This window comes from Clarias gariepinus, chromosome 9 (genome assembly GCF_024256425.1).
Source record: "Clarias gariepinus isolate MV-2021 ecotype Netherlands chromosome 9, CGAR_prim_01v2, whole genome shotgun sequence".
Classification (NCBI taxonomy): domain Eukaryota; kingdom Metazoa; phylum Chordata; class Actinopteri; order Siluriformes; family Clariidae; genus Clarias; species Clarias gariepinus.
Window position 1 is genome coordinate 32,987,972 of NC_071108.1, and position 19,423 is coordinate 33,007,394.

The 19,423-nt window shown below is 45.4% G+C and overlaps 1 protein-coding gene across 3 annotated transcripts in view; it reads left to right on the top strand.

The window, feature by feature from the left end:
* The first annotated feature begins 115 nt into the window (after positions 1 to 115).
* adam9 (ADAM metallopeptidase domain 9) overlaps positions 116 to 19,423 on the top strand; it is a 28,694-nt gene continuing 9,386 nt past the window's right edge. For 2 of the 3 annotated variants that reach the window (XM_053503948.1, XM_053503950.1), the window contains exons 1-14: positions 116 to 437; positions 3,314 to 3,414; positions 4,744 to 4,802; positions 8,138 to 8,216; positions 15,172 to 15,248; positions 15,361 to 15,568; positions 15,681 to 15,746; positions 15,842 to 15,913; positions 16,469 to 16,638; positions 16,725 to 16,806; positions 16,929 to 17,065; positions 18,757 to 18,928; positions 19,018 to 19,110; positions 19,205 to 19,400. In XM_053503948.1, coding sequence (XP_053359923.1) covers positions 365 to 437; positions 3,314 to 3,414; positions 4,744 to 4,802; positions 8,138 to 8,216; positions 15,172 to 15,248; positions 15,361 to 15,568; positions 15,681 to 15,746; positions 15,842 to 15,913; positions 16,469 to 16,638; positions 16,725 to 16,806; positions 16,929 to 17,065; positions 18,757 to 18,928; positions 19,018 to 19,110; positions 19,205 to 19,400 — 1,585 coding nt within the window. In that variant the 5' untranslated portion in view covers positions 116 to 364. The remainder of the gene's footprint in view (positions 438 to 3,313; positions 3,415 to 4,743; positions 4,803 to 8,137; positions 8,217 to 15,171; positions 15,249 to 15,360; positions 15,569 to 15,680; positions 15,747 to 15,841; positions 15,914 to 16,468; positions 16,639 to 16,724; positions 16,807 to 16,928; positions 17,066 to 18,756; positions 18,929 to 19,017; positions 19,111 to 19,204; positions 19,401 to 19,423) is intronic. The other variant, XM_053503949.1, reaches the window with a different exon arrangement.

Sequence of the window (19,423 nt, forward strand, 5' to 3'; positions counted from 1 at the left end):
AGAACACGGCCTCGGGTCCCATCAGCCTATGGCAGCTCTGCAGGAGGCGGGGATTATCGGAAGAAAAGTTGCGGCGGAGCGGAATGGGATTCCCTGCGCATGCGCAGTCCAGCCCCAGTGTAGTAGGGGTACCTTGGTAATGGGTGTACGAGCGCGGTGAGTCGCGCGGGTGCTCGCGTCGGATTTAATAGCGACAAAACTGCGCCATCCATCAGCGGATTACTGCGGAAAAATCATTCCTCAGTTATAAAGAAGGAAGTTGTGTAGTTTTAGAGAAGTGACAGTAAGTTTCCCCCTGAAGCCTGGGGCACTGGACAAAGAGCTGAAACACAAGCTGACCGACACTGAAGTCTGATTAGGAGCCATGGCCGGGGCTTTATCTCATCACCTTCACATCATGTCTGTGCTGCTGCTGCTGCTCTTCCACAGCACTGGAGGTAAGGAGACACAAACAACAAGTCTCATTCGGTTAAAAACATTCAAGTTGTTTACTTGTCACAATCCAGGGGAGGATAAACAAAAAAACAAACAACAAAACAAACCAGTCTCAATTTCCTGGAGATATTCATTCTCTATTGTCTAAGTTTGTTAGTTGAAAACAACAAATATATATATTTTTTAATTTAATCGACTCATCCTGTACTAGTCTCGCGCTCGCCCAATGAGACGCGCTCTAGCATCTGTGCACATGCACAGATGTGTATGCCCCGCCCCCAAGGGCGTGTCTTCCTCAATTTGGGAAAACCAATTAACCTTTTGGAGGAAACCAGAGGAAACCCACCAAGCCCGGGGAGAACATGCAAAGCGTACACACACACACACACACACACACACACACACACACACAAGGTGGTAATCGAACCCTCAACCCCGGAGGTGCGATTCGACCGTAACCCCCCACCCCCACCCCACTGCCAGTCTACGTCTCACTTTCTGTAATATCATAGGTCAAAAAATTAAATTCTTTAAATTCGTTGGTTGCATTTTTGTTTATTTACTTATTTTTCTTAACATTATAACAATTTGAACAATGTACATGAAGCCCCGCCCCCTTTGGTGGCCTGTACCTGTGCAGTGTCCTGCTGAAAGAAAAAAAAATTTATTCAAGTTTCCTTTTTTTTTTAAACCCATTGATGCATTTTCAGGCTTTAAAGCTATAAACCAGCATAAAAAAATTGTATAAAATTGTAATTGAAAGTAAAAGTACAGTATCATTGTGCATAAAAACCACCTGTTGAAAAATCTTTCAGGCTGCTATGTGTTTTACTCTACTTGTTTAACAATATGTACAAACATATTGTAAACATAGTTTAAACATTTCACCATTGCAGTGATTATATACAGCACACAGGGCGTTCGAGTCAAAGCAGGACTTTTCATTGTGCAGAATAACAGAACACAGTTGTGAGAGTAAAAACCACTTCCTTTATTTCTCTATATAATTTCCTGCTACACTAACACACTTATCTCAGTGTTTCGCTAGTGCTTGGACACCATCAAGCCACCATCAATGTCGATCGATGAGCATGACTATAGGCCGTCGTTCACGGACATACGGCCTTCTTTAAAACGCTCGCGCTGTTCACATGTTTCACTGAGGTTCATCACCGTACTGTGCTTGAAGTTTTCTGTAAATCACTTTTTTACACTTTCATTCACCAGAAAGTTTATTGCAAGTCCCGGTTTGACTCGAACGGCTGTCGTATATATCGAGAACACCGTTTTTAGTCATAGATTATAGTCACGTTTAATGTGTTATTGATTGAATCACACCAGCTCGACTGTTACACACTCATTTCCTTGCTTTTAGGTTAATCAGGGAGAAAAAAAAATGTATGCTTAGAAAGCCTTTTTTTTGTAATTAGTCTGTATGTGTGTGTGAGTGTCTTTAAAAGAAAAAAAAAAACAAAGAACAATGCGGCTGGTTGAAATCTTAGACAGATTCAGTTTCAGCCGTTTTTTTATGAAGTTGTGAAGTCGGATGCACTTCCGCTCTGGCAGTGAGGGACAGCCTATGGTCATATAGCACAGGCCATCACGTTAAAGCTTCCCACTTCACTCGGGAGTAAATAAAGGGTCATTGGTTTCCCACGGTAATGCACATACAGTCTGGTGCAAATGTCTGAGCCCACACTAACCCCATCCTTACAAACATAAACGCTTTCATGATCAGGAAGAATCAGGACGGAGAAAATTTATAAGCTGCATGATCTGATGTTTGATGGAGGTCAGTCGTTCCCCAAGGACTTTGTTGTAATTACTGTGTTATTAGAATAAATATCAAGTGGATTAAAGAATCATTTAGGAATGTGAAACAATTGGGGCGGGCGTGATCCGAGACGATAGTATTACGATACCTCGGTGGATCATGATTCTTATTATGATCCACTGGATTATGATATCCTTATTTTATATTAATTGTTTTTTAGGTTGTGTTACAAATTTTTATTTATTTTTTCCTCAATTTTCTCCCTAATTTAGTCGTATCCAATTCCTCCCCGTCACTAGGGGGCTCCCACATTAAGGCTACTACTACCACTCAGCTGGGACTATTACGTGCTTCCTCCGAACCACGTTATGCCAGCCGACTGCATCTTTTCAAACTGCTCGCTCACGCACCGTTGGGGGCGGCGTAACACACTCGGAGGACAGCGCTAGCCACTCCTTCCGCTTGCGTGAGCTCACAGACGCCCCTGATTGGCTGTAAAGCCGTAATTAATGTAGGAGCACTAAGTACCTCTCATCCCTGCCCTCTGAGAGAGCTCGACCAATCAGCTCTCTCTAGACCTCTGGCTGTGACTAGATTGTGTTACAATTCTAAACAAACTCAGCAATAAGTTTTCTCCGTTTGCATCTGTAGGATTATATTGGATCTGCAACATTCTACCACCCTAAATGAAAACATGTATTATTTAAAAAAGTTTAGTCGCGTGCGTTAGAAGCTCACCGCCGCTCAACACAGTCAAGTGGAGTTTTGGTAAAACGTTGCAGTTTCCTTATAATCCTACAGGTGGCGCATTCTGAACTATTTACACATGAGGACAGAGACGCGCGGTGTTGAGTTTAAATGTGAAACTCTTGTATTCAAAGTTAGTCTGTAGTTGTTAGTTTAAACGCTGCGTTTGGTTTATAAATGAGAAAACGAATGTTCGAAGGAACTGCTTATGTGTAATTACTCATTAAACAGTTTTTTTAAAGTTGGGAGGAAAAATTTAATATGGAATCTGGATATTTTATAAAATCTATGAGGGATGCTTATAGAATCGTAGTTTTAATTGAATCTTCATCATGGCATTTTTTTTTTTATGTATAATTGTAGGTTCGACTTCTCAAACATCGCAGTTCTCCTCCTATGAAGTGAGCGTCCCGAAACTCATCAGCAGACACAGGAGGGATCAGGACGGGACCGATAAGGTGAATCCACACACACGCACACACACACACGTACACACACGTACACAGAGTAGCTCACAGTGTAACGATGGATTCGGTTATTTTTTTTATTATGTTATCAAAAAGATCTAAGTTTGTGGTGGTTCTGATCAGGGTCAGGAGGTCACGATCCTCCCACACACTCACTCATCACTTTCTCTTTTGCTTTCAATCAAGTTTTCATGCATCTCTCTCTCTCTCTCTCTCCCCCTCTCCAGTGGTTTGTGTGTGTGTGTCTGTGTAAAAGATAAGTCTACAGGAACCATCTGCTTTGTCCAGATGCTCAGTCATCGGGAGCCTCTGTAATAAAAGGCTTCCTATGCCATGGTCATGCTGGGCATCGCCAAACTCACCCCCCCTCACACACACACACACACACACAATCACTCATCTTTGTGTCATTGAGAGAAAAAAAACCCAGAAAAACATTCATCCAGAGGGGAGGACGGAGCCTCGAGTCGTGTCTAGCAGGTTGTCTAAAGGTCTCCAGCATGGCACGTGGGTTTAGTTATTCTCACATATGTTCTCCAGACTTACATGGAGATCTTGAGACATGAGGTGTTTTTGGACAGAAGCTCTTCATCAGCAGCGTCCTGTTTATTGAGCTTCGTGCTTAACTCGAGCACAAAACCACACAGCTTTAATTCAGTTGCAGTTCCACCACAGCGCTGTTGAATTGGCTTTAATCTGATTGGTTAGACGCTGTGGGATCATTTTCGGGTTTCTATGGTAACAGCTTGCAGCATTAGATGTAGATCATGCTTAGGTCAAGTAAAAAACAGGAACTATTTAATGTTCTGTAGACACACCCCGCCTTTATCTTTGATCTCTCTCTTCAGTACATTCAGGTGGTCAGCTGACTTTATTTTATTGCCACGTAACGTTCCATGACGTCTAGTTATAGGATGTTATTCCGTTTAAATAATGCTTTCGTAGCTAACGTGCTAACATGGGCTCACTCGTCAAGTGTCTGAAACTGAAAGGGGATTGATTGTAATTACATCAAATATGAGATTGAAAGTGCGGAACTGTTCCTATTGCAGTCTGTGCGTTGTTTTGATTACTTCCTTACTTTGCATGATCGCGTCCCGAATGAATTGAAAACGGATTTAAAAAGCGCGAAACGCCGACACGAGTGACGAGGAGGATGTCTGGGTGATGAGGAAATCCTAAAAATGGAGGGGACTTAGTGCTGCTCCATGGAGCTGTTGGTAATTTTCATGCTTGAACTTGCTTGTGGGATCTCTAAACACACACACGGGGAACTAACTGAGAATGTGTGTGTGTGTGTGTGTCTGTGTGTTTTTAAAGGTGTCCTATGTTATCCCAGCTCAAGGGAAAGAACATGTTGTCGTCCTGGAGAAGAACAAGTGAGTATTCTTTCTCTCTCTCTCACACACACATACACACACACACACACACACACAGAGTTTATACATTTACATCGTGTTATAGTTAAACTGGTTGCTATAGCAACCTTTTTTTTTGGATTAAATCAATTCTCATTGTCTTAATCTTGTAGAATCTTACACATTATAAAAAGTATTAATTTACTTTGAAGGTTTGTTGCTTTAACAAGCTGTGTGTGTGTGTGTGTGTGTGTTGATGCTTTAGCTAAAATACCTCTCAGATAATGCGTGTGTTTTACAGTCTTGGGAAAGAAAAAGGATAGAGTTTATTCATGAGAGCAGTTTACTGGCAGAGGCAGGTGTAAAAAATATATATATTTTTAAGTGTTTCTGCAGTAATGTGCAGAAAGAAATTACTTAAAATTAATATTATTATTATTATTATTATGAAACAAAACAAAGCCTATATGTTACGTCAAGATCGGCCAAATACATCATTGAAAACCCCATTAAAATTCAATGAGTAGTTCGTATGTGATGCGTGCACAAACAAATAGACAAACAGACAAAAATGTAAAAAAAAAAAAAAAAAACATCTTGATGTGTTCTGTTACTAATCTTGCGTCCCTACAAATTCTTTTTTCCGCACATATTTTCAATATACAGACACGCCCACTTTACAGTTTTATTATATGTATAGTAGTGATGCTCCGATCGGCCGCCGTTCCACTTGACGGAAATTACTCGCGCGGCTTTTTCACACGTGCATGCACGGCGCGTAGGTAGACAACAGCAGGGCGGAGCTTACCAGTGGCAACATGAGTTCTCCCGTCTGGAAGTTTTTCAAAGTGTCCGATAAAGACCTAAAGTTAGCCGTTTGCAATGTATGTCATGATAAAATCCCTCGAGGTGGAAGTGAGCAAACATGATTAAACCTGATTGGGCGTCTGAGAACACGCCATACAACTGAATACGCCGAGTATGAGAAACTAAAATAATTTTAAGTTACTCTGCCTTATTTGGGAAAGATGCCGTACAGTAGCCTTAAGTTCTCATTTTCTAAAACAAACATTGAGCTTAGATTAGATCTAAGCCAATCACACGGCAGCATCTCCTTGTATTTCTGCACGTAGACCTGGTGATCTCCTAAAGATTTAAGTGACTCTGAAGGTGGTGGTGGTGGTGTTGGTGCTGGCGTGCTGGTCTGAGCGTTTCTCAAGCTGTTGATCTACTAGGATTTTCACACACAACTACATCTGGGGTTTACAGAGAACGTGTGAAAAAGAGATAATATCCGGTTCTCTGGGCGGAGACTGGTTCGAGCTGAGGTACGCCCAAGAGCATCTCTGACCACACAATACTTGAAGCTTGAAGCTGAAGAGCTGCAGGAGCAGAACTCACATGGGCTCACCAAAACTGGATGACGGACCTGGACGAGGTCTGATGAGTCTCGATTTCTATCGGATGGTAGAGTCAGAATTTGGCGTGAAGAACATGAAAGCATGGACATGCAGGGGCAAACATTTTAGGTTCCTCAGTACCAAATGATCACAGCCTACCTGAGTATCCATCAATTTATGACCACAGGATAACTAGCCATGTCACAATCATCTCAGACTGGTTTGACATGACAGTGAGGTCACCTGATCTCCATCGACTAAGCCACCTTCGAGGCTGTGATGGAACGGAAGATCATGGACGTGCAGCCGACGAATCTGCAACGACCGCATGATGATGTCATGTCGATTTGAATCAAAATGTTTGTGGATTTGCTCCGAGAATTGTTTAACGATCCTACGATGTTCTGTGTAAAAGAGGGCGGGGCTTCCCGGCAGCGTCCGTCCATAGCGAAGATTCCGGGGTTCTCGAGTATGACCACGGAGCTACGGAAAAAGAGAAAGGTCACGTTAAGGTTCCTTCTCTTTCCCGGACGTTCTTTGAAATGTCCTCAGACAGGAAGTTACAGAGCTCATGACAAAAAGCCGCCCTTTAACAGCACTTCCTGCCCTCCGTTCACATCTCTTGACTCCAGGTCAGGAGAAAAGCTGACTCCAGATAAAAACACTGTTTACGCCAGTGTCCTCATCCTCAATTGTGAGCGTCAGCGCGGTTATTTAGAGATCTCGCAGTGATTTGTGCTGATCAGGAGCGTGAAGCAGCCGAGACTCGATGGAGGAGGACGGAATAAAGGGTTTGGAATAAAGTTCTTCATGTCGAACCGCATGACATAATTAGCAAACATTTAACAAGGGTTGGAAAGGGCAGGAAAAGAATCAACTTCAGGGTTAGCTACAGTCACCCTGCTTCATCACACTCTGCTTCAACACACCACCCTCTCACTGGTTCACTGTGTGTGTGTGTGTGTGTGTGTGTGTGTGTGTGTGTGTGTTTGAGAGAGAGAGAGAGAGCACATTGCTTCAACTCCTTCCAACTGCTTCCGCTGAACAATAAAACTCCATCAGCAGAACCGAAGATTAAACACACACACACACACACACACACACACACACACACACACACACACACACTGAGAGAGGGTGTGGGTGGACGGAAGAGAAAGACTGAAAGAAATATAGAGTATAGCTGTATGGGGAGATGGATGAATTGAGTGATATGAAAAAAGGATACAGGATGGATGGATGAATAGACAGATAGAGAGAAGAAGGAAGATGTGTAGAAAGATGGAGATGATACAGTGTATGTGTGTGTGTGTATATGTATCGATAAATATGTAGATGAATGGATAGATACATAGGGAAATGAAAAGGTGGGTAGATGGAGAAATAGACAGATAGGAAAAATAGAAAGATAGATGAGAAGAAGATGAGGATCAATAAAAAGATTAATAGATAAATATACTGTATACAATAAAACTCCAGATAGGCGGAGTGGTGTGTGGACCGATGCCCTCTGTGTCTGCGGGAAACACACTCCCTCCCACACACACACACACACACACACAGTGCAGCAGAGCAGACAGATTAGTGCTAATCTGGAACTTAGCCGAGGCGGAGTGTGTCCTGCTGACTTCATCCCCTCTCTCTCAAGGCCTGTCTCAGTTAACACTCCCCCTATGTGTGTGTGTGTGTGTGTGTATGCCTCTTTCTTTACCTTTTCTTTCTTGGCATCACTTCCTCCTTTCTGGTGTTCACCTAACCACCACCACCGCGGTTCTGTTTCAGCGCTCAGCTCTGAGGTTGAGGTTTAGTCCCAGCTGTGCAGGTGATGATGACCTGATGGACTTGGATGAGGAAGAGATCAGAAGTTCACTCTTTGGACATATTCACGTCTGCACAGTTCACTTTTTCACGCTGGTGTTTATTCTTTTTCTTTCCTTTCTGTGTGTGTCTCCTCAGCTTTCTCCTGCCAGAGGATTTCACAGTGTATTCCTACGCCAAGGACGGGACACTGATCACTGAGAGACCCAACATGAAGGTATAAACTAACACCTCAATCCACGTGACCAAGTGGGATCTCGTCAAATCATGAACGTGAACAGGATATCTTAGATTCTGTGTGAAGGGGGAGGTCCTCAGTACGTCGTCCTCAGTGCGAGTTCCTCAGTGCACGGTCATCGGTCCAGGGTTCTTAGTATATGATCCTCAGTGCAAGGGTCTTCATGCTGTCCTCAGTGCATGGTCCTTAGAATGGGGCCCTCTGTGCATGGCCCTCATTGTGATATCCATAGTGCAAGGTCCTCAGTACTCAGTCCTCATCATGAGGTCCTCAGTACACGATCCTCTGTCCATGGTTCTCAGTATGCGATCCTCAGTGCAAGGTTCTTAATATGTAGTATTGTGAGCATGAGGTCCTCAATATGCATTAAATGCGTGGGGTCCTCAGTACATGGTCCTTAGCTGGCGTTTCTCAGTAGGCAGTCCTTAGTGTGTGGTCCCCAGTACATGGTCCTCACCTTGAGGTCCTTAGCGTGCAGTCCTCAGTACGTGGTCCTTAGCGTGAGGTCCTCAATATGTTGTGCTCAGCGTTGGGTCCTTAGCGTGTGGACCTCAGTAGGTGGTCCTTTGCGTGAGGGTCCTTAGCATGTGGTCTTCAGTACCTGGTCCTCAGCGTGAGGTCCTTAGTGTGTAGTCCTTAGTATGCCATCCTTAGCGTGCGGTCCTCAGTACGTGGTCCTTAGCATGTGGTCTTCAGTACGACCGTCCTCAGTGTGAGGTCCTTAGCGTGTGGTCCTTAGCGGGCGTTCCTTAGTATGTGGCCCTAGCGTGAGGTCCTCAATATGTTGTGCTCAGCGTTGGGTCCTTAGCGTGTGGACCTCAGTAGGTGGTCCTCAGCGTGAGGTCCTTAGCGTGCGGTCCTCAGTACGTGGTCCTTAGTGTAAGCTCATCAGTGTGAGGTCTTCAGTACGTAGTACTTAGAGTAAGGTCCTTTGTTCGAGATCCTCAGTTCATCGCCCATTGTTTGAGGTCCTCAGTACCAGTGTTGGAGGTAACACGTTACAATGTACAAAGTAACGCGTTAGAGTACTCAGTTATTTAGTTATTTTTTCAAAAACGTAATCCGTCATTCAGACAATTTATGTAATCCGTGAGCCAGATAGCAGTCAGTCTCAATCCGTTAGTGTGTTTGTGTGTGTGAGAGATGCTGTAATGTAATTGATTACTTTTTAAAGACAGTAACTTTGTGATGTAATTAGTTACTTTAAAAAGTAACGTCCCCCAACACTGTACAGTGTACCTCTGTTTGAGGAGGTCAGTGTGCTTGACACTTTGTGTGGGATGACTGATGAGTTCAGTTCCATTCTTTTCTATTTAGAGGTGTTTATTTTTATAGTTGTGTGTGTGTAGTATCAATCAAAAGTTTGGACACTCCTTTGAATTTAATGTTTATAATCTTTTTCTACGCTCTAGAACAATACTTCTTCTTCTTCTTTGTCTTTCGGCTGTTCCCTTTCAGGGGTCGCCACAGCGAATCATCTGCCTCCATCTACCCCTATCCTCTGCATCCTCTTCTCTCACACCAACTACCTTCATGTCCTCTCTCACTGCATCCATAAATCTCCTCTTTGGTCTTCTTCTAGACCTCCTGCCTGGCAGTTCCAACCTCAGCATCCTTCTACCGATATATTCACCATCTCTCCTCTGAACATGTCCAAACCACCTCAATCTGGCCTCTCTGACTTTATCTCCAAAACATCTAACGTGGGTTGTCCCTCTGATGAACTCATTCTTGATCCTATCCATCCTTGTCACTCCCAAAGAGAACCTCAACATCTTCAGCTCTGCTACCTCCAACTCTTCCTGCTGTCTTTTCTTCAGCGCCACTGTCTCTAAGCCGTAGAGCATCGCTGGTCTCACCACTGTCCTGTACACCTTTCCTTTCATTCTCGCTGATAAGAGAACAATACTAGATTATTATTTCTAAACTCCGAAATAACACATAGCATTAAATAATTGAGTAACAACAACAATAACAGTTGTTATTGTAGGACACGAAGGTCAGCTGTTCCGGAACAGTTTCTATAAGTACAGTATTGTGTCGAGTGCATTTGCGAAACCCATTAAGCTCCATGATGATGAAACTGGTAAACTGGTAAATTATCTGCACCTCGACGCCGCTTCTGATGAACCAGACGCCCGTTTCCATAGTAACGCTATGCATATGGACTTAACTTGGAATGTGATGGTGTTTTTTCAGGGAAATATTGTTGATTAATTTCCTACAACATCACACTCTATGGTCTTTTAATCCTGAGGTAGTGACACTTGTGTGCCATTGTGCAAAACTCTCGGCACCCATCCCTTCTCTCTCTCTCTCTCTCTCTGTCTCTCTCTCTCTGTCTCTCCATTAACATTCTTGGAGCCGAGCAGATCTTCCTGAGAGATTACGCAGGAGAGCAGGAATTCATGTTTCAGCTGCAGTCCAAGTGGAAAGCAGGGAGAGACGGGATTGTAACGTGTAATCTGAGCGAGAGAGAGTGTGTGTAAGGATGAGTCCGCTCTCAGGGTGAATCACACAAGCTGGTGTCTGTGTACTGGACAGTGATTTCTGTCTCACGGACCCTGCGGTACAGAGACGGTAGCGGTACGTCTCGGGACAGTCTCGGCCTCGGCCGAGATTTAAATACCACCGTCAGAGCCGGCTTCAGAGCGTCCGAGCGTTCAGTGCAGTGTTGGCTGTGGACGCTGGAGAAACGTCTCCCCTAGGGCCGGAGCCAGGAAGTCTTGGTTATCACATGACTTCCTCAGAATTTCTGTCTAATATGAGTCAGACATGTCTGGTGGTGTTGCAACGCGTATGAGGGTCAGAGATGAAATCGATTATCCTGGTGAAGATCTTTTTAAACACTGAAATATGTGTGTGAAAAAAAAAAAACACACACACACAAAATGCATGATGATGTTACACTTTGACTTTCCAAACATTAGAAGGTTACTGGGGACGACAGAATGTCCTGGCTCCTGGGAGACGTCTGTAGGGTTCTCAGTCTCCGATGCCACACACACACACACACACACACACACACACACACACTGGGAAATCGGGACACGAGACCGTGTCGCTTTCAGAGATCACTCTAATCTTTATACTAGTGATATCCCAGGAGGTCGTACGTCATCGTCCTCGCTGCGTGTGATAGTGACGGGAGTGTACGAGCACAAACACACATCCACTGTCTGTGTCGGTATGTGTAAGTCGTTTAATGTTGCATTTAATGTTATCTTAGTCAATGAGTGACCGAGAGAGAGAAAGTTTATACACCCTTCATTGTGAGACAATTAAAGGAAAAAAAAAACATATTTACTGTACATTTACACACACACACACACACACACACACGAAATGTGTTAAAATATAAGTCCCCCCACCATTAGCAGGACATCTTTTTCTCAGTTTTTTTTTTTTTTTTTTTTTGGTTTACTGTCTTGTTCAGAGTTAATAGTTTTTGCTCATCCACTGTCTCTATTCACTTCCTCCTGACTGACTCTGGGTTTTGTTTTGGTTTTTTCTTCGCTGCGGTAGCGTGTCGTGTGTGTCTCTGTCTCTGTGTGTGTGTGTGTCTGTGTCTGTCTGTGTGTGTGTGTGTCTGTGTCTGTCTGTCTGTGTGTGTGTGTCTGTGTCTGTCTGTGTGTGTGTGTGTGTGTGTGTCTGTCTGTGTGTGTGTGTGTGTGTCTGTGTGTCTGTGTCTGTGTGTGTGTGTGTCTGTCTGTGTCTGTCTGTGTGTGTGTGTGTCTGTCTGTCTGTCTGTGTGTGTGTGTGTCTGTCTGTCTGTCTGTCTCTGTGTGTGTCTTTGTCTGTGTCACTGTCTCTTTGTGTGTCTCTGTCTGTCTGTCTTTTTGTGTGTCTCTGTGTGAGTCTCTTTGTGTGTGTGTGTGTGTGTGTCTCTGTCTGTATGTGTGTCTGTTTGTGTCTCTGTGTGTCTGTGTCTCTGTGTGTGTCTGTCTCTGTGTGTCTGTCTCTGTGCGTCTGTGTCTGTGTGTGTCTGTCTGTTTGTGTGTGTCTCTATGTCTGTGTGTGTCTTTGTGTGTGTGTGTGTCTTTGTGTGTGTGTGTGTCTTTGTGTGTGTCTTTGTGTGTGTGTGTCTTTGTGTGTGTCTTTGTGTGTGTCTGTGTCTTTGTGTGTGTCTGTGTCTTTGTGTGTGTCTGTGTCTTTGTGTGTGTCTTTGTGTGTGTCTTTGTGTGTGTCTGTGTCTTTGTGTGTGTCTGTGTCTGTTTGTGTCTGAGTGTCTGTGGGCATGTGTCTGTCTGTGTGTGTCTGTTTGTGTGTTTGTGTCTGTGTCTGTCTGTGTGTGTCTGTTTGTGTGTTTGTGTCTGTGTCTGTCTGTGTGTCTGTGTCTGAGTTAGGGATGCACCGATGCCAGTATCTGGTATCGGCCTCGATACCACATTTTCTAAAGTACTCGTACTCATTAAAAGTCCCCCAATACCGGGGACCGACAACACGGTCTGAGAAATGTCTATGTTTGAGCGGCGTGTAAGGGGTTAATCACAGGCGCCCCGTGCCCGTCCCCAGGCCCCGGCTGCAGCTCAGAGCGGGGAGGAGGCGAGGCGAGACATGTCAGCCGTGTGAAACTATTCCAATGTGAATGAAGACGACACAACAAAGGCGGACTGTGTCTGTGTGTCTGTGTTTGTGTTTGGCTGCAGGTGTCGCGTTTACTGATGAGTTCCGTGGTTGACGTCTCCTCTCCCTGTCTCCTCTCCCTGTCTCCTCTCCCTGTCTCCTCTCCCTGTCTCCTCTACTTGTCTCCTCTCCCTGTCTCCTCTCCCTGTCTCCTCTCCCTGTCTCCTCTACTTGTCTCCTCTACTTGTCTCCTCTCCCTGTCTCCTCTCCCTGTCTCCTCTCCCTGTCTCCTCTCCTTGTCTCCTCTCCCTGTCTCCTCTCCCTGTCTCCTCTCCCTGTCTCCTCTGCCTGTCTCCTCTCCTTGTCTGTACTTCTCTCTCTGGGTGTCAGTGTTGTTGTGCTGATCTGTAGCTCCTGTACCTTTCTGTTGCAGACGTTAGGGGCGGGGTCACTGGCTGAATGCAGTACAGTCCTCAGGTTCTATACTCTACACAGTGTTTGTTAGTGTTCGTTCAGGACTGACCTGTTTGAGCTGTGACTTGTGACCCACCGCCCCCCCCCCCCCCCCCCCAAACTCCGTGTGTACAGCTCAGCCTTTTGTGTCCTTCATCACTGCACTCCGATGACCTCAGCCGCTCGGTGATTGACAGTGTAGCTTTTCTCCCCTTCTTCACACTTAAAATTTACATTCAGTGTCTCTTCTGTTAAAAATCTGCTGGTGGAGGGACAGGAGGTGTCTCATGTTGGAGCTCTCGCACCCGAGCGGGATAGCTCTCATAGGGCCGAGGAACTTCCCGAGGCGGGCCAGCTCCTTCATGATCGCCTCGTCCTTAATGAACGGGGACACGTTTGAGATCATTACCTGTGGACAGAGGGGTGAAAAACAGCAGTCTTTCAAAAACGTTGCATGCGCAGAGAGAGAGAGAGCGAGTGTGTGTGTGTGTGTGTGTATGTGTGTGTGAGAGAGAGAGAGAGAGAGAGAGAGAGAGCGCTTTTAGCTCTGATGTCAGACTTTTCCATTACTCTATGCCAGGAATGTGATTCAGCTTTTTTGGACACATCCACACACACACACACACACACACACACACACACACACACACACACAGATCCAGTGATGACTCTGCAGTGTAAGCAGTAGTTTCGTTCTTTTTTTTTTTTTACATGATGTCTGATTTCACGTCATTATGTAAAGATACAATAAACATTTTTATTTAAAAAAGTGTTGCGTGAAGCTCTTACTGTACAAACTGTACATCTGGACACTTTGGTTAAAATAATGAGGATGAGAGTGAGCCAGAATCTCGTTAACGTCTCCCACGCTGATCCGAGCCTAGAACCGCGTCACTCCGATGAGCTCGCCGCCTCGCTTGCTTTTACACGTGACTCTCCGTATGCAAGTATTATTTTGTGTTGTTTAAAAAAAACACAGATCAAGTGAGGTCAGGTGATTAGAGGAAAAACTAATTCAGCGACCCTGTCCAGGGTGTACCCCGCCTCGTCTCCGTGCCCCTGTGCCCCCCCTTGTCTGTCTGTCTATCTATCTGTCTATCTGTCTATCCATCTGTCTGTCTGTCTATCTATCCATCTATCTGTCTATCCATCTATCTGTCTATCCATCTGTCTGTCTGTCTATCTATCTATCTATCTATCCATCTATCTGTCTATCTATCTGTCTGTCTGTCTGTCTGTCTGTCTGTCTGTCTGTCTATCTGTCTGTCTGTCTGTCGGTTTGTCTGTCTGTCTATCTATCTGTTTGTCTGTCTATCCATCTGTCTGTCTGTCTATCTATCCATCTATCTGTCTATCCATCTGTCTGTCTATCTATCTATCTATCTATCTATCCATCTATCTGTCTATCCATCTGTCTGTCTGTCTATCTATCTATCTATCTATCTATCTGTCTATCTGTCTGTCTGTCTGTCTGTCTGTCTGTCTGTCTGTCTATCTAGCTGTCTGTCTATCTATCTGCCTGTCTGTCTGTCTGTCTATCTGTCTGTCTGTCTATCTATCTATCTATCCATCTATCTGTCTGTCTGACTAAACATCTATCTATCTGTCTATCTACTTATCTATCTATCTGTCTGTCTGTCTGTCTGTCCTACATTTATCCATCTATGTATCTGTCTGTCTGCCTTTTTATCTATCATGTATTCATCTTTACCCGTCTGTCTATCTATTTATCTGGTTGTCTTCCTGTCTATCTGTCTGTCTATCTTTCTATTTTTGTCTCTGTCTATTTTTCTATCTGTCTGTCTATCTATCTATGTATCTATCAGACTGTTTATCTGCCTTTCTATTTATCCGTCTATCTGTCTATCCGTCTCTATCCACACTGATTTTATATGGTATCTCCCCCCCGTCTCAGGGTCACTGTCATTACCGTGGTTACGTGGAGGACGTAGACGGCTCGTCCGCTGCTCTGAGTCTCTGCTCTGGATTGCGGTAGGAAAGAGTGACAGATATTTATTAGCTATCCTGGATTTTATTTCTTCTAATAAGTTCTTTACGTTTTATATATAATGTGTGTGTGTGTGTGTGTGTGTGTGTGTCTCAGAGGCGTAATCCACATGCAGAACACCAGTTTCGGCATCGAGCCCCTGCAGGGTTCGTCACGTAACGAGCACATCGTCTACCGCATGAAGGACGTCAGGACCGAGCCCTTCACCTGCGGCACGCCCCACTCCCGTCACCATGGCGACCGAGTGTCACCTGACCACGCCCACACCGTCACGCCCGGTCAACCTGTCGCTCATCTGAGCAGAGTCAGTGTCTGTCTGAGATGGTGAAAGAGGTTACACACAGATTGAGTGTACTACTGTGTAAATCCTGACCCTGTGTGTGTGTGTGTGCGTGTGTGTGTGTGTGTGTGTGTAGAAAAAGAGGGCGGTGCTACACCAGACACATTACGTGGAGCTTCTGCTGGTGGTCGATAACGAGAGGGTCAGTTCTGATTTCTCACACACTCGTCTTTCTTTCCTTCCTTCTTCCATCAAAAGCTGCTAATCTGACGCTGACCTTTGACCTTTCTTCCTTAGTTTATTTTCACAAACCGCAATCACACGGCGGTGAGAGAGGAGATGGTGCAGCTCGCCAACTACGTCGACAGCGTAAGCGGAATGAAGTGTGATTTTTACTCATTTATTTCTTTATTATTACTTTTTTATAAATGTTAATATAATTATTTCTCTTTCACTCTCTCAATCATTTTCCATCTCTCTCTCCCTCCTGCGCTCTCTTTCTCTGCCTCTCTATCTCTCCTTGCTCCCTTCTTCTCCCTCTCCCTTTTTTGTCTTTTTCTTCCCCTTCCTGTCTCTCCCCCCCCTCTCTTCTCCCTCTCTCTATATCCATTTCTCTCTCTTTCTCTCTTTCTCTCCCCCTTCATCACCTTCTTCCTGCCTCCCCTTTTGTTTTGTCTCCCTATCTTTCTCTTGTTTCCTTTCTTTTAATTTCTTTCTCCTTCTCTATCATTCTCCCTTCTTGTTTCTCTCTCCCCCTCTCTTTCTGTCTTCTCCTCTCTCTTTTGCTTTTTTTCCCCACTTTTTCCCCTTTATCTCCCTTCCTCTGTCTGTCTTCCCATCTCTTTCTCTCTCCCCGTCCCTCTCTCTCTCTCTTTCTCTTTCTCTCTCTCTCTCCCCGTCCCTCTCTCTCTCTCTCTCCCTCAGATGTACGTGGCTCTGAATATCCGGGTGGTGTTGGTGGGGTTGGAGATCTGGTCGGTGGTGAACCCGATCAGTACTGACGGAAGCGCGGGTGAGGTGCTCGGTCGCTTCACTCAGTGGAGGGAGAAGGAGCTCGTGCCCCGCCGTCGCCATGACAGCGCCCAGCTCATCCTGTTAGTGACCTCGTATCGTAGAGTATAACAGAGTACAGCGCCGTGTGTTACCGCTGTAGTCCTAATGTCTCTTTCTCTGTCTGCAGGAATAAGCGGTACGGGTCCACCGCGGGCATGGCGTTCGTGGGCACGGCGTGCTCCAGGAGTCATGGGGGCGGGATCAACGGGGTACTCAGCCTCACTCTCGCCTCTCATCGGCCAAATCACATATTACACCACATCTGAGACATGATCCCAGTGACCGCTCTCATACTAACTCGTACTATGTGTGTGTGTGTGTGTGTGTGTAGTTCACCGATAATAACTTGGCGTCGTTCGCCTCCATCGTGGCTCATGAGCTCGGCCACAATCTGGGGATGAACCACGACGATGACGGGAGAGACTGCAAGTGTGGGGTGACCCACTGCATCATGAACTCGGCGGCATCGTGAGTTTGTGCGCGAGTGTGTGTGGGTGCATGAGAGTGTGCGAACATGTGCGTGAGAATGTATGCAGGCCAGTCTGAGTGTGTGTGTGTATGTATGTATACACTACCGTTCAAAAGTTTGGGGTCACCCAGACAATTTTATGTTTTCCATGAAAAGTCGCACTTTAATTTACCACATGAGTTGGAAAATGAATAGAAAATTTAGTAAAGACATTGACGATGTTAGAAATAATGATATACATTTGAAATAATAATTGTTTCCTTCAAACTTTGCTTTCGCCAAAGAATCCTCCATTCGCAACGATTACAGAATTGCAAAATGGAGTGATAGCCTTCTTTATTCAAAACCCCTTTTACCCTAAACAAATCTGCCACCTTACCAGCACCAAAGCGACCCCAGACCGTCACGTTACCCCCACCACGCTTGACCGGTGGCGTCAGGAACTCTTCCGGCATCTTTTCAGTTGTTCTGCGTCTCACAAATGTTCTTCTGTGTGATCCAAACACCTCAAACTTCGAGGATTCGTCCGTCCATAACGTTTTTTTCCAATCCTCCTCCGTCCAATGTCTGTGTTCTTTAGCTCATTTTCATTTTTCACGTTTATCGGCCAGTCTCGGATATGGCTTTTTCTTTGCCATCCCTCCCTGAAGGCCAGCATCCCGGAGCCGCCACCTCACTGTAGATGTTACCACTGGCGTTTTTTGCGGGCAAGCTGCCAGTTGAGGACCTGTCAGGCGTCTGTTTCTCAAACTAGAGACTCTAATGTACTGATCTTCTTGCTCAGTTGCGCAGCGGGGCCTCCCACTTCTCTTTCTACTCTGGTTAGATCCTGTTTGTGCTGTTCTCTGACGAGAGTAATACACACCGTTGTAGGAAATCTCCAGTTCCTTGGCAATTTCTCGCATGGAATAGCCCTTTATTTCGAAGAACAGGAATAGACTGTCACATGAAGTTTCACATGAAAGTCCAGTTTTTCTGGCCATTTCGAGCGTTTTATCGACCCCACGAATGTGATGCTCCAGATACTCAACCTGCTCGAATGAAGGTCAGTCTTATAGCTTCTCTAACCAGCTAAACTGTTTTCAGCTGTGCTAATGATCGCACAAGGGCTTCCTAATCATCCATGAGCCTTCTGATGATTACAAGGAGCGAGGGTGAGCGAACACACTCCACCCTTAGAACACTGGAGTCATAGTTGCTGGATCTGGACCCCAGTATGTAGATATTGCACCAAAAACCGGACATTTGCAGCTAGAATAGTCATTTACCACGTTAACAATGTATAGAGTGTATTTCTGATTTCTCCCTTTTGTCTCTTCTGTCTTCTCCTCTCCTCTTCTTCCCTTCTCATATCTTTTTCTTTTCTCCTCTCCTCTCCTCTCCTCTCCTCTCCTCTTTCCTTCTCTTTCATCTGTCTCTTCTCTTTTGACTATGTAAAGCTGCTTTGCGGCAATGAAAATTGCTAAAAGCGCTATACAAATAAAATTGAATTGAATTGAATTGAATTTTGTCTTATTCTCTTGTCTCAAAATTTTTCTTTTTCTCATGTTGTCCCTTCTCTTCTACTTACAGATTTTCTCTCATTTTTTCTCTCTGTGTCATCTCTTCTCACCCTCTTTCTTTTTCTCTTCTGGTTTATTCACCCCGTTAACTCTCTCTCTCTCTCTCTCTCTCTCTCTCTCTCTCTCAGCGGCTCGCGGAACTTCAGCAGCTGCAGCGCGGATGACTTTGAGAACTTGATCCTGAACGCCGGAGGAGGCTGCCTGCTGAACGTGCCGCGACCCGACGAGGCCTACAGCGCCCCCTACTGCGGCAACAAGCTGGTGGACGTGGGAGAGGAGTGTGACTGCGGCTCCGCGGAGGTCAGGACGCCTCGACCGTCTGTAACACGAGGGCGTGTTGGTGTACATCAACGTTAATCACCTCTTGTGTGTGTGTGTGTGTGTTTCAGGAGTGTGAGAAGGACCCCTGCTGTGAGCCTAAGACGTGTAAACTCCGAGCTGGAGCTCAGTGTGCGTTTGGAGTGTGCTGCAAGCGCTGCAGGGTAACACACACACTCACACACACACACACCCACACATTGACGTTATTACTCATTATAAAGCCCCCTGTCTAACCCCGTCCCCGTCTCTCGTCAGTTCCTCCCCGGCGGCACCGTGTGCCGGAGCAGTACAGACGAGTGCGACCTGCCCGAGTACTGCAGCGGCTCGTCCGCCCTGTGCCAACCCGACGTCTTCAAACAGAACGGGCACCCGTGCCAAAAGGGCGTGGCTTACTGCTACAACGGCATGTGCCAGCACTCCGACAGCCAGTGCCAGGCCCTGTTCGGTCCCAGTGAGTACTGAGCGCAGTGTAGG